This window comes from Lepidochelys kempii, chromosome 3 (assembly GCF_965140285.1).
Source record: "Lepidochelys kempii isolate rLepKem1 chromosome 3, rLepKem1.hap1, whole genome shotgun sequence".
In the NCBI taxonomy this organism is placed as follows: domain Eukaryota; kingdom Metazoa; phylum Chordata; order Testudines; family Cheloniidae; genus Lepidochelys; species Lepidochelys kempii.
Window position 1 is genome coordinate 57726308 of NC_136382.1, and position 17709 is coordinate 57744016.

Consider the following 17709-nt stretch of genomic DNA (forward strand, 5'->3'; position numbering starts at 1 on the left):
TCCTGACTACTATCCAGGCTGCCTGTGTACGGCTTCATGAGCCATGGGAGCAAGGGGTAGGCTGGGTCCCCAAGGATAACTATAGGCATTTCAACATCCCCAACGGTTATTTTTTGGTCTGGGAAGAAAGTTCCTTCCTGCAGCTGTTGCAAAACAGACCAGAGTTCCTGAAGATGCGAGCATCATGTACCTTTCCCAGCCATCCCATGTTGATGTTGGTGAAACGTCCCTTGTGATCCACCAGTGCTTGCAGCGCCACTGAAAAGTACCCTTTTCGGTTTATGTACTCGCTGCCTTGGTGGTCTGGTGCCAAGATAGGGATATGGGTTCCGTCTATCGCCCCACCACAGTTAAGGAATCCCATTGCAGCAAAGCCATCCACTATGACCTGCACATTTCCCAGAGTCACTACCCTTGATAGCAGCAGCTCAGTGATTGCGTTGGCTACTTGGATCACAGCAGCCCCCACTCCACTCCAAATTGATTCCCGACTAACTGGTAGCTGTCTGGCATTGCAAGCTTCCACAGGGCTATTGCCACTTGCTTGTGAACCGTGAGGGCTGCTCTCATCTTGGTATTCTTGCGCTTCAGGGCAGGGGAAAGCAAATCACAAAGTTCCATGAAAGTGCCCTTATGCATGCGAAAGTTTTGCAGCTACTGGGAATCGTCCCAGACCTGCAACACTATGTGGTCTCACCAGTCTGTGCTTGTTTCCCAGGCCCAGAATCGGCGTTCCACAGCATGAACCTGCCCCATTACCACCATGATGTCCACATTGCTGGGGCCTGTACTTTGAGAGAAGTCTGTGTCCATGTCCTCATCACTCTTGTCACCACACTGCCGTCGCCTCCTCCTCTGCTTTTGCAGGTTCTGCATATACTGCTGGATAACACGCGTGGTGTTTACAACACTCATAACTGCCACAGTGATGTGAGCGGGCTCCATGCTTGCCGTAGTATTGCGTCTGCAGGAGAGCAGAGTGGCAGTGGAAGTGGCGGGTGGATGACGAAGCTAACAGCAATATGGTGTCTGCACGGAAAAAGGCGCGAAACTACTGTTGGACCGTTGCTTTCACGGAGGGAGGGAGGGGGGAGCAAGGGGTAGGCTGGCAGCAGACGGTGCAGTACGACTTCTAGCTGTCGTCGTCTCCTGGGTGCTCGCCAGCAGATGGTGCAGATGACTGCTAAGGTCGTACGTTTCCAGGCAGACTGAATCTCCATGAGACGAAACTTAAGAAGAGAATGACCTAAAGTCACTCCCATTTATGTCCAGGCGCCCCGACAGACCTCACCGAGATCGGCCAAGAGCACTCACAAGACGACGACGGCTACCAGTTGTACTGCACCGTCTGCTGCCACAAGGCAATGAGCTGCTGCTGTGTAGCAATGAAGTACTGCGTCTGCCAGCATCCAGGACACGTACGGGGACGATGAGCTGAGCGGGCTCCATGTTTGCCGTGGTATGGCGTCTGCATGGATAACCCAGGAAAAAAGGCGTGAAACGCTTGTCTGCCGTTGCTTTCATGAAGGGGAGGGGGCCTGATGACATGTACCCAGAACCACCCGCGACAATGTTTTTGCCCCATGAGGCATTGGGATCTCAACCCAGAATTCCAATGGGCGGCGGAGACTGTGGGAACTGTGGGATAGCTACCCACAGTGCAACGCTCCAAAAGTCAACGTTAGCCTCGGTACTGTGGACACACTCCACCCACTTAATGGTCTTAAGTGGGGACACACACAATCGACTGTATAAAATTGATTTATAAAAAAAAAATTTCTATAAATTCAACCTAATTTCGTAGTGTAGACATACCCTAAGCAGCAAACTGGAGACCTAAGAACACACAGGCAACCTGACTTTAAATTGCCTGGGGTCTATCACAGGGTGTGTTACAATCTTAGTGTTAAATGTTGTAAACATTTACATATGTGAGTATCTTTACTCCCATGATTAGCCCCACTGAATGCATTCATTGTGTGCATAGGCATTTGCAAGATCACGACCTTAAGGTACATCTGCACTGGAATAAAAGAGTGACAGCATGACTGCCGTTGGCCCGTGTCAGCTGACTCAGGCTCACAGGACTCAGGACACAGAGCAGTAAAATTGCTGTGTAGACATTCACACTCGGGCTGGAGCTCAGGCGCTGGGACTCCGTGAGAAGGGAGAGTTACAAAGCCCAGGCTCCAGCCCCAGCCTGAACGTCTACAGAGTAATTTTGAATCCCACAGACTGAACCTCGCAAGCCTGAGTCAGTTGACTGAGGCCAGCCACAGGTGTTTCATTGTCAGGTAAGCACACCCTCACTGTAAAACTCTTTTTACATTTTTTTTATTGTCAAACTAAGTCCTTATTCATGAGAACAGAGACATGGAACAGTTTTCACTGTAGAAGTGGAGGCATGAGACAGGAGTCTTCTGTGTCTTCGTAACAATGGACAACACAGTCTTATATACCGAGTGATGTTACCAAACAAGAGAAGACATACCTGTCCTGCGAGCCTATTAACATTTGTCAGGGAGAAGAATAAAGACAGTGTATTCAGACAAAGCTGAAATGATCTTGTACTTTGCTGAACAAAACTTCCTTTGTGCAATACTGCCCCCCTATGCCTTTGTAACTAACCCACTAGCAACCTGTGATCCAAAACCTCCAAGAATTAGAGTGGGAAGAGAGACACTTAAATACATACATTTCAAAGAAAATTATAAGAAGACTACCTCCAATACCTGCTCTCTTCTGCCTCCCCACAACAAAGGCAGATGGGCAATGGAAACCTCTTCATTGTATTTATTTAAAAAGTGAACATAAATTCTCTTTTAAAAATAACTCAAAGCCATTAAATGTCTAAACAAACAACTTTTCATCGTATATGCCCTATTAAGTTATATAATTTTTAAAAGGTTGTTTAGCAAATCAGCTCTCAGGTGTTCCCAGCATGCACTGCTCTGGTGATGCCTTCACAGCTTAGAATAGGTTCTGAACAGGAAATCTTTGCCAACAGAGGAGAGAGTCATTCCTTTAAGCTAGCTCTTACTAGGAAGGAATATAGGATGGGTCTTCAGTGCTTCTTCTATAGCACTTTTCTAAAAGTTTTGTTTATTTACCAATCTTATTGCATAGCCTACAGCAGAAAAAACAGCTGGAATATTGAAAAATGGACTTCCTCTCCCTCTAGAGAGGTAGATACGATGCTCACTTCCTCCCACCACCTGTTTTTTCTGTGGCCTCTTTAATATGTTTGTTAAATTAACAATATTGCAGATGTTGGCAATTAGTGGAATATAAATAATATATAGACAAACAAGAATTTCCAAAATAAATAAGAAAGGTCTCAGGGTTTGGGTGACCAACAACAAATGGTCATAGGTGCCAGTTTAAAAGACTTTGGCAGCCAGCCTTGAATTCAGACTAAGATTGCCATTTGTTTATTCAAAACCCTGGCACAATACAGAACAGAGCAAAGATACTACCTCCTGCATTAAGGAGCTTATATTCCATATTAGAATCTTTGGGGTCTAATTTAGGGAGGTGGGTTGTACTGTAGTTTAAATTTATTCATACAACTCATTCATTGCATGGAAAACCAAGTAAACCAGTGTTCCAATCATCATACAATCTTTACCTATTTGAGTTCTTTTCTCCTGAGAATGCCTAATAATTCTTTCATTTTTGGATGGCTATTTTCACACACATATACCCTGTACATCAGTTTTCTATTTCTGTTCATTGCAAATAATAATTTAACAGGAACTGCCTACAAAGGGATTTGTTGGCTCAGTACATTAACCTACTAAGCCTTTCACCTCTAGATACTTCTCAATTCTGTCTTATGGTAAATCATCAGTTAAAGTTAGTCTGGTACTCTCATTTTCATCCACATCACAACACCACTATGTCATTTGGCTAAATTTGGCCCAACTGAGAGCCTGAGTTACAGAAAGCTAGGATACCAATGGGTGCTGCAGGATTTAAAGGAATTGTTTTGGCCACTAGATGGAGCTCATATTGTTCCACAGGCAGAACGGAAACAATTACAAAACAGCTTTTATTATTATTATTATTTATTATTATGGCTGTTTTTCAAAGGAATCTAAGAGAGTTACGCACCTGATTTCCATTGAAATCCAAGGGATCTGGGCACCTAATACTCTTAGGATCCTTTAAAAATCCCAGCCGTCATCTTCCATGTGTTATGGAGTTCAAAGTGTTTCTAGATCATACAAAAATCTTTGCAATATACAAATATTAGACCTCCATTCAATTTATTAGCAACTAATTTTTTTTTTTACCTTCCATAAATAGGGTATCCCTTAAAATGATGTGCATGATGCTAAGAGTAGTTAGGGCTGTACAAAGTCAAAGTCACACTTGGGTGCAGAGGACTGCTACAAGGCCTAGCTCAGCCATTTTGTAAGGTTGTGCAGGAGGGGAAGTGCGGTTGGAGCAGCCAAGCTGGAGGCCTCTACACCTTCTGTGCACTGCAGAGGTGAGGTCTGCACATATGCTGCTGGCCCAAAATTTCTGTCTATAGCAAGCAGAAGGGCAACAGCTGGTGTTCCAGCTAATAGACTAGAATTCTAGCCGGTGGAAGGGAAAAGGTGAATTCCCCTGCTAGCTAAGGATATATAAATTATATGTCCACCACCCACTTGGACTTCTCCTTGTGAAGCCTGGTTACTAGAGCTTTGAGGAAAAGAGTAAATTTTACCAGAAAATAAAATCTCATTGTTTTGTTTTATCAGAATAATACAAGCTTTCTGTTCCTGTATAGTAGTGCTCTATTACTTGACTTAAAAATCTAGCCTCAATATTTTTGACACTACCAAAAAAATTTAACTGCCATTGTACAAAGACTTCACCATGATTGTAGGGAGAGAGAGAGACAAGTAAATAATAATACCATATAGCTCTTGAAAAGCACTTTTCATCAGTAGCTCACAAAACACTTTACAAAGGGGGGTAGTACCATTACCCCCATTTTACAGACGGGGAAACTGAGGCACGGAGTAGGGAAGAGATTTGTCCAAGGTCACCCAGCGGGTCAGTGGCAGAGTTGGAACCAGAACCTGGGTCTCCAGAGTTCTAGTTCTGTGACCTGAGATGGCTTTTTCAAGAGTGCTTACTGTTAGCCTAACTCTGCTCCCACTCAAGCCAAAAGGTGGTTTTACTATTCAAAGACAATAGGCAAATCAGAACTTTTATCCTTTGAAACATGAATAGCCAAAGGTTATTAAAGGTGACCTGTTTAAAAAAAATACAACCTGTGTCTTTTAGAATGTTGAGAAAGACCTGGAAATATTCCTCTCAGGCTTATTTTTACATTAAAAATGTTAGGCCTTGTCTACCTTGGTTTTGCCTGGATGACTCTATGAACACCTGCAGAATTAATGACAGGTGAATGAAACCTTAGTAACTGAGTGAAAAAGGGATTTTTGTCAGAATCCTTAAAGAAAACCAATCAAGATTTAAAAAAAAAAAAAAAATTAATTAATTAAATTTTTACACATTTGTTTAACCCAGTGTTTTGATGACAAACATTTTGGTGGAAAGCTCTCTTTGTTAGAGATTCAAAATCCCTATTCTTCTATTAAGGGATAAGATAGCTCCCACTCCAGTTCTCTAGTCCTTCAAGAAGCCTTTCAGGACAAGTCTTAATATTCTAGATCATACTAGGTTATAAGAAGAGAAACAAATACCTTTACAATCCCACATTCAGGCTTTTATAGGTCATGAAAGGGGAGAAAATGTTTGTACTCCTCCTTTGTAAGTCACCTTTAAAATAGCCAGGAGACTGAGGTAAAAGCAGCGTGAAAAATAAACCCACTTAGGCCTTGTCTACATGAAAATATTCCTTACCCTTGTTCAGCTATCGTGGAGCTGCACTGGTACTATCAATAGTGTAAATTCTAGTTTAGACAGGGTTGCAAGCTCTTAATCACCATGCCATATAATCCTAACTGTGGTAAAAAATAGTGACACCCAGTCTACCTTAGAGCTTCCCCATTGGTTGCAACACTGTGGCTACACCATTGCTGAAAAACAGGCAAGTAAATCCCTCATGAGATACCCATTAAGAAGCACTTGTTACTGGAGAAAAATGAAATGTAACAGTTAACATGTAGTCAAATCCAGATGCTCATGATTTCATTTGCCACATATACTGATAAATTGTGTTCAGACAAGTTCAGTTACCACAAGTTGCATCTTTTACTGCTATCTGCTCCTAGTGCAAAGTTGCAGTGCTAGTCTGTGACATGACTAGGGTTTCCAGATTAATCATCTGATTATTTCACAAAATCAGAAAGTAGAAGTGGAGAGGTCATCTAGTGTAATCTATTAAACCATCTAATAGAGTTACTATTGTGTCATTTACTTCAATCGCCTAACATTGCATGATTGTCCCCTACAGGCAATCTTCAGTACATTGTCTTGCCTTTTCCCTGCAGGAGCAAGCAGGAGGGCTCTGAGAGACACTGCTCTTATTAAAACAAATATCTACAGTATTAGCTCAGAGAAAGGTGAAAACAACTGGCAAAGTAAATTATGTATATCAATTTCTCCTCAAGTTTGCAAGTATATGCAACACCGTTTTAAGTGTTGAATAAAATTAGCACTTCAACTAATTTAAAAATCTTAAAATAAAAATAATCTTGCCTCTTTATATTCATGCCCATGGTCCCTCCTAGTACCACTGATTTCTTCCTCCTACCCTGATTTAAAATACTACATAAACAACATAGTCAGTGAGGTGTATCAATACATGCAATGAAATCCTAAAGGAAAAAATGTTTCTTATTCAAGTGCACATTCAGCATACCTTTTCCATGACAAGACGAGCAAGCTTTATTGGGTTAGCTATACATTTAACTGCAGATACTGCTCCTGAGGCTAGATTTTTTCCATCCATGATAATGGCATCCATTTCTACTTCACCCTTCTCATTTAAAACAGATCCACAGCCTAAAGACCAAAAGGGGGGCGGGGGGAAGAAAAAAGACATTAAGAGCTAAACATGGGGTGATTCAGTTTTATTAGCTTTTATTAGGCAAACCTCTTTTCCAGTTTGTGTATTGGCTTGTTTTAAGCCTCCTAAATGCCAAACAGGTTTTGAAAAGAGAAACATTCCTGTTCAAACAGAAATAATTAATAGGATAGTATATGGAACTTAATATAATTGAATTTTTAATGGTACCTAAGTCACATTAGGAGTGAAGGGCAGAGTTATAAACAACTATAAATGAGACTGTTTCTACCGCAATATCTCTTTTTACACACATAAAACTATTTTACCTCCACATTCCTCCAACAATAGATGCAGTACAACCTATCAGTATACCTTAGGGTCTAATCCTTTGAGGTGCTGAAATCAATCAGAGATGAAGGCAGACGGTATCTTCCCAGGCCAAACAACAAGATTTCAACCACTGTTGGATTTGGTGCAATGGCACAAATGCAAAATTCTAGCAAGAGTGGAAAAATGTATTTTCCATTCACCAAAAGTCTGAAATATTGTGAAATATTTATCGTTAGCAAAAATAAATGAAGGAGTTAAGAAAAACACTAAGACAAATAATAAAATGCTGTGAAAATCTGAGCAGTTATTGGAATAGCTTTTTTTAACTATTTATGTCAATTCCGTAGCGAAACCTTCTTTCAACAATGAGCTATACTGTGTGATATGCAGGGTGATACTGTAAAAAGCTCTTTAGTAACTGGAATATTTTATCAAGGGTGCTGGTTAGTAATCGATCATCACTGAAATCAACACAAATGTATAAATCTTGCAAACAGTGGGGAGAAAAGTACAACTCCATTTGAAATCAAGCTTCTAGTAGAAACACCTTCAGTATGTTGTTAACAGGACTGGTGCTTTAGCTGTGCTTAAACTGTGAAAAGGTATTTTCATGTTAGTAAACACCAGTCTCCATCCTTCTTTAATATTGGTTTAACAATCTCTGACATTAGACTTTTAATCCAAAATATTACAGACCTGGTGCCACTGACTTCTGTGAGATTATTCACCTGAGTAAAATTATATATGTGCTGATGTATGGGGGATGAGGTATTGGTGAGCTCAACTCTCCACTTTCTGCTAAAAGCATAGAACTCTCCTTTCCCCCATAGTTTGGATTCCTCTAAAACTTTGGGTTGCCAACCCTCCAGATTGGCCTGGAGTCTCCCGGAATCAGCATCTATCTCCCGGTGACTATTGAAAGCAATCTGGGAGATTTTAATAGGATATTTTAAGAAAATGACATTACGTCATGCTGGGGAAAAAATATCTCCTGGAACAGTTCAGTCAGAGTTGGCAACCCTACAGCTGCTCCTGCACTATTCAGATCAGTAAGTTAGCAGTCTGTGACTACCACTGGCTGCCATCTCCCAGCTGGGTCACATATCTGTTCCTGCCTCACATATCCAGGAAGACAAGTTCATGCAGGTGTTTCAAACCCGGAGCATTCAAACATGACAGCTGCTGTGCACTGAGATGGGCATAACTAATCATAAGCCACTACATTTGCAGCAGCACTTCACAAAAACACAGGTCATTTGGCCCAGCTTTGAATCAAGGGCAGGAAGCAAGAGCCAAGGAAAACCCAAAGGCCAGCAAGGAGTGGGTCTGACCTCTTCCAAATTGTAGTAGGGTTTGTAGGGGCAGAGCACTTATCTAGCAGATGAGAGGGAGTCTGTGTGTGCCTTTGTCTGCTCTCACTGGAGCCTGTTTCTCCACACTCCCTGCTATCTATGCACCACAGCATGGCTGGGCCTGCAAGGGAGAAGAGAGTATAAAGAACGTTATATTCCTGACATCGGAGCTGTAGTCCTTGTACATCATAGGTTCGGCGTTGCTACTAGCAGGTCAGGTTTCTGTATCAGATATGGACTAGCTGCAGAGCTATTCCAGAGAGATACTGTATACCAGAGATGTAAGACACTTTAATAAAATGCCAGGAATAGCTGGTGTGAAGTCGTTATGTTAAACAGAGCACCACCTCGTGGCTGAACAGTATAACATATTTTAGAATTCCATTCCATACGGAGTGTAAACTAGCACTGTTAACCCCCATAGACGGGGTGGCAAGGAGGTGTGACCATGGCCCCTTCTCACCTCAGCCAGTAGAGCTAACCAGCTTCTAAAGGGAGTATATGCTGCATGCTCTGTGCATGCAGTTAGATCTGGAAGATGTGCCTCTTGAACGCCTGCAAGGGCTGGGAGACACATCATTCACAACACATGGCCCAACTGAACCCTGTTGTCTAGAAGAGACCTGTGTCACTTCATCCTTACCCCTATTTCCTCCCCACCCCACTCCTTGTCTCTTAGAAATGCTGGTGTTTTCCAGCAAACATTACACAACAAAACCGCTTTCTCCTTTATGGAGATAAACACCACATGGTGGGTTTTAAACAGCCACTCCAATCAGGCCTCTCTTCACATAGCTTTCAGCTCATTTTCTCCTGCTCATTAAATACAGCTGTTCTCAATGAGCTTTAACACATGTAGCTGTATATGTAAGTGATTACAACTACTTACCATGTGCATTAGTGAAGCCAAACTTTAACAAGTGGGCTGCAAAACTGTTTCAGCTGAAAGCTCAGGCCCACAACCTTAGCAATTTTTTGTTAAAAGTCAGTTGTCATTTAATGTGTGAAGTACATTATAAACAGAGCACGGAATACAGTTATCTGAGCAAAGAGTAAATTTGAGTAAACATTATTAAGCAAAACAATCTATTTCAGGCTTAAAATATACTGATTTGCTCATTTATAACAAAAGGTGGTCACAAGACTCAGTTCAGGAAAAGGGAAGCCATATACATGTACTTTGCTTTATATGCTAGTTAAATGTTAAAATTGTTGACTGACAGTCTTTTTGGTAGAGGATAATCTGAAGTTTTATCAGCCATTTGCGATAGTTTGATAAATTCAGAGCAGCTGCTCACAGTCATTAAATCAGCAGAAATAAGAGTTTAGACACATGGGGCTAAATTCCCCTCTCAGTTACAATGGTCCACTGAAGCCAAAGGGTTCAATGTAGCGAAGCTAATGAAGTAACACCAGTGAAACAGAAGGAAAATTTCACCAACAGATTCTTTGTCATGTACAGCCCCTCTATTTTAATGGATTAGTTGGTTGACATTGGGGTAGTAAATTCTTACAGTGCTCTGTCAGAAAGGACGTGACTAAGAACCTCAAGTCTTGCATTCTAGAAAACAGGGCAAGAGGCTTCCTCTTGAGGGCAGTGTTTTGCAGACAATCACTTTTCTTGCCCTAGATAGAAATACATAACTTTAAAATATTGGTTACTATGTGTCTGAACTTGATGTCTACGAGATAGACAACTTGGACAAGGAATAATGATATAGTGAAGGGGAATGAAAATATCCCCAGATGGAAAACTTAGGTACATATGTGGTGGTGGCAAAATAATGGTCTACCTACCTTCCCCTAGCCAACTTATTTTTTCTGCTCCCTCCCCTTCCATCCCAGTAGGACTCAAAAGTAGTAATCCCAGGAGTGACAGGATACTGTATAAAGGGATATGGAGAGCCTTTGGTCAGCTTACGGGTATTACAAATTATATTATTTCAGTGGCCAGTGTAGCCAGCCAGGTTTTCAGCCTTTTACATGTAAAAAAAAATTCTCAATAGTGGCACCCAGATATACTGCGCAAAACAGCACACACAAGTAAACCTTACTCAACCAAGAAGCTCCATTGGCTTCAAATATATGCTCTGTCTGAATAAAGATTAAAAATACATGTTCACATGTGTTTTTGTAGAACCATCTATACTTGTGCATAACAAACCAAAAGATCACATGATCTTTTGGTTGTAATTCTTCCCTTTCCCCCTTCTCTGTTTTTCATCATCACACACAGTATTACATTTAAACGTAGGCCCAGACCCTATGACTGGCTCCATGCAGGCAGATGAAGACCTAAGACCAAGTGGAGATGCAATAAAGTTGGCAGGACTCCTCAGGAGATCAGGGATTTGCCTGTGCAGACCTAGCTGATGTCTTATATGCAAAAAGGCAATGTCTGGCCAGAGGAGCGCTTCTCCGACACATACAAGGTAAAGCTATAGAGTACTGAAGCATTCAAATAAATAAAATGCTGAAAACAAAGTTCAGATACTGATCCATTAACATAAGCAAAATAAATCTCCGAAGGTGGGGGGGAATAAAGACTTCTTTCATGGACAGGCAAAGAAAAGTGCAAGATCAAGTAGAGAACAAATCTAGGGTTGGTTATATAACAATCGCATCTTTCGTACCATGTTTGCCCCATGTTTCTGTTTCCATTTTGCTAATTCAGAAAGGCTTGTCACCAGCAGTGTTTTCTACCCAAGTCAGTCAGAGAACAATATATTTCTAAAACAAAGTGAAATGGCTTTTCAGTTACAGGATGGGGAAGGACATATGATGCTCTCTGAACTAGGTGGCCATGCTGAAAACAATTGCGTCTACATAAAGCACTGAACAAATGCGGGCCTTTTTCTTCAGCTCCATTCCTGACATATTGAGTGGGAGCACTAAAGGAGAAAAAGGAGCACTATTTTCCACTCACTTTAAGCAAGATGATAAAATGGGGTTGGTGGGAAGGGGAAAATATTAGACAGCATCATTGAAGATGGGGGCTCATAACTGGTATACTTAGCAATGAGCATACTCGTAAGAATTCACAGATTATCTACTGTCTTAACAGCACTGATATTCTGAAGAGAACAATCCCACTCGGGCAGTAGATTTAGGCCAAGCACTGACAAAAAGATCGAGGTCTAAGTTTTGCCCACAGTTGCATTCAGGTAATTTAAATGGAAACGCCAGGGTTATAATGAAGGTATAATTCACTCCTGAAGGTCTGGGTCTCTTAATAAACTCATAGTACAAAAATGAAGGAACTTCTGCACAAGAACAACACTGCAGAACAAGAACAAAGCTGCAGCTATTTTAAAAAAACCTGAGACCAAAAATAGAAACTCTTCTCCTTTTGTCAATCTTCATGCTCTTTACTTAGAATCATAGAATATCAGGGTTGGAAGGGACCTCAGGAGGTCATCTAGTCCAACCCCCTGCTCAAAGCAGGACCAATCCCCAACTAAATCATCCCAGCCAGGGCTTTGTCAAGCTTCACCTTAGAAATATCTAAGAAAGGAGATTCCACCACCTCCCTAGGTAACGCATTACAGTGTTTCACCACCCTCCTAGTGAAAAAGGTTTTCCTAATATCCAACCTAAACCTCCCCCACTGCAACTTGAGACCATTACTCCTTGTTCTCGCATCAGCTACCACTGAGAACAGTCTAGAGCCATCGTCTTTGGAACCCCCTTTCAGGTAGTTGAAAGCAGCTATCAAATCCTCCCTCATTCTTCTCTTCCGCAGACTAAACAATCCCAGTTCCCTCAGCCTCTCCTCATAAGTCATGTGTTCCAGTCCCCTAATCATTTTTGTTGCCCTCCGCTGGACTCTCTCCAATTTTTCCACATCCTTCTTGTAGTGTGGGGCCTAAAACTGGACACAGTACTCCAGATGAAGCCTCACCAATGTCGAATAGAGGGGAACGATCATGTCCCTCGATCTGCTGGCAATGCCCCTACTTATACAGCCCAAAATGCCATTGGCCTTCTTGGCAACAAGGACACATTGTTGACTCATATCCAGCTTCTCGTCCACTGTAAACCCTACGTCCTTTTCTGCAGAACTGCTGCTGAGCCATTCGGACCCTAGTCTGTAGTGGTGCATTGGATTCTTCCGTCCTAAGTGCAGGACTCTGCACTTGTCCTTGTTGAACCTCATCAGATTTCTTTTGGCCCAATCCTCTAATTTGTCTAGGGCCCTCTGTATCCTATCCCTACCCTCCAGCATTATCTACCTCTCCTCCCAGTTTAGTGTCATCTACAAACTTGCCGAGGGTGCAATCCACACCATCCTCCAGATCATTAATGAAGATATTGAACAAAACCAGCCCGATGACCGACCCCTGGGGCACTCTACTTCATACCAGCTGCCAACTAGACTTGGAGCCATTGATCACTACCCGTTGAGCCTGACAATCTAGCCAACTTTCTATCCACCTTATAGTCCATTCATCCAGCCCATACTTCTTTAACTTGCTGGCAAGAATACTGTGGGAATGAGAAATACTTACAATGAGAAATAAGGCATTTTGAGAGGCCAGCATCCAAACAAGTGCAGTCTGTGCTCAACTAAATGCATCACATTGAAAAATCCACCCCTCCCCCGCACAACCAACAGAGCAAAATACACAAGGATAATAATGTGGTCTACATAGAGAGATTTCATTGTGTAGTTATATGCTTGAAAAATTACCTGCATTAAAATGTGGATCATCTTCCATTGAGGTCACTGCTTCTTCAACTGCATCTAATGCACTGCCTCCTTGTTTAAGGATACTGTAACCTTTCAGTGCTGCTGTGGTAACACCTGAACGAGCTCCTTCTTCCCGATCTTTAAAGATGCGGCCAGCTCCACCATGAACCACAATAACAGGCTTCATACTGCCAAATCCTTGCTAATTACAGATTAGAAACATGTTATTCAGAACTAATCTTCCTAAAACACATGCAAAGCAAGAAGCTTTAGCGAATGCTCCCTTCTTCATGGTCCAGCCCCACAGATGAAATCCACTGCGGTGCTCAGTGTGATATTAACTAGGTTTATTTTTCAGGAGACTGAACATTCTCAATACAGGCTTCCTGATTCTGTAATTCACCTCAGGTGCTGACAGGGCATAAGTATGTTGACTTTCACGGCATGTTGCAAAGGCCATCTATTTACTTAGCCTTATCCTGAAGGATGGATTGAGGACGGAGGGTTTTAAAAGGTCCATTCTTACTGCCACTATAGTCAATGGAAGTTTTGCATGTGACTTTAGTAGATGCAGGACTGACCCTTCATATCTCATGGGGAAAGAGAATTTGGTTTGAATAATTATTTCATGTGTTTTTTCAATTATATTATTCATACGGCTTGAGATATTGTGATAGGCACAGATTTATACTTTGAGGAAATAAATAAGAGCTCAACAAATGAGAAGTAGAATTATACTGAAGAAAGGCAAAAGAGAAAAACACCTCTCAGGAGAAACAGTATCATACTTAAACACTTTTGTCTGTAAATTCTCTTTCTGCATTATAACTGTATATATAGTAAGTAAATAGAGCCCAGAAACAGCAGCTACAAACTCACTGAATCATATGGTTAGGTGAAAAAGAAAAAGGAAAAAAATGAGGTCATGACAATTCTGCACCTGAAATGGTTTTGGTTTCAAGTTGCTCTTTTTATACATTGATGGCAGAATTTGGTCTTAAGATATACGCAGGCAACCTTCATTCACTTCAGTGGGGGTTACAATTTTTTTGGTGAATCCTAACTTTGACAAGCTTTTAAAAATAAGTTTGCACACTATATATCTACATCTACACATTTCAAGATATTGCACTTGTCTCCCTCAACCTGTTTTAAGAAGTTTCACTTACATAGTGAAAGAAATAATTCTTACATGTGGAGAAATAATTCTTCTATAACAAATAATAAGGAAATTAAAACTTGAGGCTTGTTCCTGCTAACCCTTCTTTCATGTCAGATGAATAATCTGTATCTTCTACTTTAATCAACCTGTTTGCATAGTGCAGTTAAAGCTACTCACCTGACATGAAGGAAGTGTTAAGCAAGATCTGGCCTTAGTTTAAAACTTAACTGATGCTTTCGCCTGGATTTCAAACCTTTGACCACTTGCAAGGTAAGCACAAACTTCGTACTCTGGGAAACACAAGATGTTACAAGCTGGTAGTGAACAGTTTAATTTTTATTTTTGACTGTACAGAAAGGAACATTAATTGCTTTGCCACTCTGTAAAGAATGAGAAATAAGGCATCTTGAGAAGCCAGCATCCAAACAAGTACAGTCTGCACTCACCTAAATGTATTACATTAAAAAATTTACACACACACCTGTGTCGAGAACAAAGGTAAATCTCCCCACTGTATTTTCCACTGAATGCATCCGATGAAGTGAGCTGTAGCTCACGAAAGCTTATGCTCAAATAAATGTTAGTCTCTAAGGTGCCACAAGTACTCCTTTTCTTTTTGCAAATACAGACTAACACGGCTGCTACTCTGAAATTTGTCTTTATGGTCATTTCTCCTTTGCTTTTCCTCCATTTCCATCTTACTTCTAGGACTCATGAGGCATTTCACCACATGAGATTAGTATATCAGGACACACTATTATTATTAAGAAGATGACATATGCCAATGGGAGGAATGGACTTGGATATAATACATCTTTTCACAGATAGGTGGTAAACTGTGAGCCATGTGATACGGTAAATTACATTTATCATGCAATGATTATAGTCTGGATTCTGCCTCCATCTTCTCCTGGGACTACTTCTAACATTACAAGCCTCTGAATGGTCACCATTTAAAAAAAAAAAAAAAAAGCTTGATGCCAAAAAACAAACAAACCAACCACCCCATTTTATTCTTTACCTTCCCAAATGTTTACTCTGACGTATCTGATTGGCATTCTTTAGTCCTGGTTGACTGGTTTAGAGGCCCAATCTCTTATAAGCCACAGGGTTTTGGAAAGGAGCTTTATACCATATTACCAGTGTTATTTATAATAGCACACTAAATGTGCCAGACATTGTACAAGCACATAGGAAAGCACAATCCCTACTGCAAAGGGGTTACAGTCTAAAAATGGGGCACACGGTTACTTGATTATAGCTCCGAAAGGTACTAAGATATTGGATTTTAAAGCAGACGTATTTATGTAGCCTAGTATTTAGATAGTTAAACAAACAAACAATACATTCCTCTTTGTCAAAGAGAGTCCCCGTAGTTCGAAGGGAATCTGGCTTTACTAGAGGAGGAATGAAAAATAGTATGGGTTTTTAAAAAAATGCTCTAAAACCAGTTTCTGTTAACTGTGTGACACAGACACACACATATATATATAAAAAATACAGATGGTGCCATGTGACATACTTTTAATTGGCACAGTTGTATGGCGGCCTGCATAACTCATTCATAACTTTGCGACTGGTAAAGAGTTTACCCATCCCCAACTCTTGCAGATCAAACCTTTATACCCCATAATCATGAATCCTCTCAATAGATTACATTTGTGGTACTGACCACTACCGAGATTAAATAAAGGAGGAAAATACACCTCTTTTAGCATAAAATGATACAACTTAGAAATGCAGACCTGCTCTTTGGGAGGGGGGATGGATTTTAGAACTCAGCCTTCACACCCACTCCTTCTGGGGACAAAGGATTTTGCTACACGATTTTCAATAACGAGCGCTTAAATGTCTCCCTCATTCACAATTCCCCCCCAGCACCTGCAGACAAGCGACAGTTCCCAGAAATTCCTGAGAATCGACATGTGTACCAAACCAGAGCAAGCAGCAGAGGACTAGCAGAAAAAGCGAGGAGGAGGAGGAATGCATTCATTCACGCCGCTGCAGGCTGTTTTGTTACAGGGTAGAGTTACTCACAGGTGGTTGCTCTTGCAGACTTCGCTGATGAGTAGGAAATCTTAAGGGAGGGACACAGAACAGGAGCCAAGGGTCTGCAAACGCTCAGTCTTGCTTCCGCATGAGATGGCTCTGGTGTAAAAGGCTGGTGATCACATGAGCAGCAATTATCAGGCAGTTTGCCCTTAGTAAAAAGAGCTGCTGTCTTCCTGTGTTTGAATGGATTTGAAGGAAGAAGGCTCCCTTAATTAAAATGGCTACCTAGGTCCTCTCAGAAGCGAGGCGAGTAAAGGCTGCCATCCATTACTGTCAAGAGGTTCAAAGCTAAGGTGCCGTCTGTCAGGGTTTCTACCCCCCTTATCCTCTAGCAGTGTTTTCTTTTTTTCCCTGTCTTTTGTTCTCCCTGAGGTGGGGACGGAAAAGGGCTCAGGAAGCTGAAGGCAGGGAAGGGAGGTGCAGGCTAGAAAAGGAAAACGGACAGCTGCCCCCTTCTTTCTGCTGGAGTGGGACTGCCGAATCCCCCGCCTGGCAGCCTTCTGCTGTGTGAGTGGCAGCTTAGATTTGCAATGGAAAATGCACACACACATTTGTGGAGAGGCTTCCAACTAAAGATCAACAGCATAAAGCACACAGAAACCTAATCCACTGTGGTGTTTTTAATCTCATGAGTCTAAATTAGTGAAGCTGAATGCAGGTGAAATTGAACAAGTGAAACTTTATTAAACCCTGTGGACTGCTATCCACCAGGCTGAGTTGCTTCCTGCCTAACTCCCTATGTTCCCCTCACCAGGGTTGTGCCATCTATAAGAGTCTCTCCAAGAACATGGCCCCTCTGGCAATGATACAGCATTCAGATTTTTCAGCCCATGTGCTGCCCCCCTTCTGTAGGTTATGCTGCTGGCCAGTTAGGCACAAGAGCCCACATCCTCAAAGGTATTTAGATACAGACAAATAACTTCAAGGGTCTGGGCCAAAGCCCATGGGCATTCCTGTGTCCCCAGATGGACATTGGAAGTGATTTCATTATTGCAAATGCAGGTGTTTACAAGCAACTCTGCCCAGCAAAGATCACTGTAGGTAAACACCCCAAACCAAACCTTTCCTTCATGCTTATAAATGTTCCTGTTTCACCACAGCAGCAGCCTAGACTGCAGGCAATATTATGCAATGCTGTAGCCTCAGGAGCACT

The 17709-nt window shown here is 41.6% G+C and overlaps 1 protein-coding gene across 3 annotated transcripts in view; it reads right to left on the minus strand.

Annotated features, from left to right (window-relative positions):
* ASRGL1 (asparaginase and isoaspartyl peptidase 1) overlaps positions 1 to 17007 on the minus strand; it is a 53352-nt gene extending 36345 nt beyond the window's left edge. Inside the window, exons 1-3 of one of the 3 annotated variants that reach the window (XM_073336398.2) lie at positions 16542 to 17007; positions 13343 to 13544; positions 6824 to 6966 (exon numbers count right to left, since the gene is read on the minus strand). In XM_073336398.2, the coding sequence (XP_073192499.1) occupies positions 6824 to 6966; positions 13343 to 13529 (330 nt within the window). In that variant the 5' untranslated portion in view covers positions 13530 to 13544; positions 16542 to 17007. Of the gene's footprint in view, positions 1 to 6823; positions 6967 to 13342; positions 13545 to 16249; positions 16471 to 16541 lie in introns of those variants that run through there. The other 2 variants (XM_073336394.2, XM_073336395.2) reach the window with 2 other exon arrangements.
* Positions 17008 to 17709: the final 702 nt, after the last annotated feature.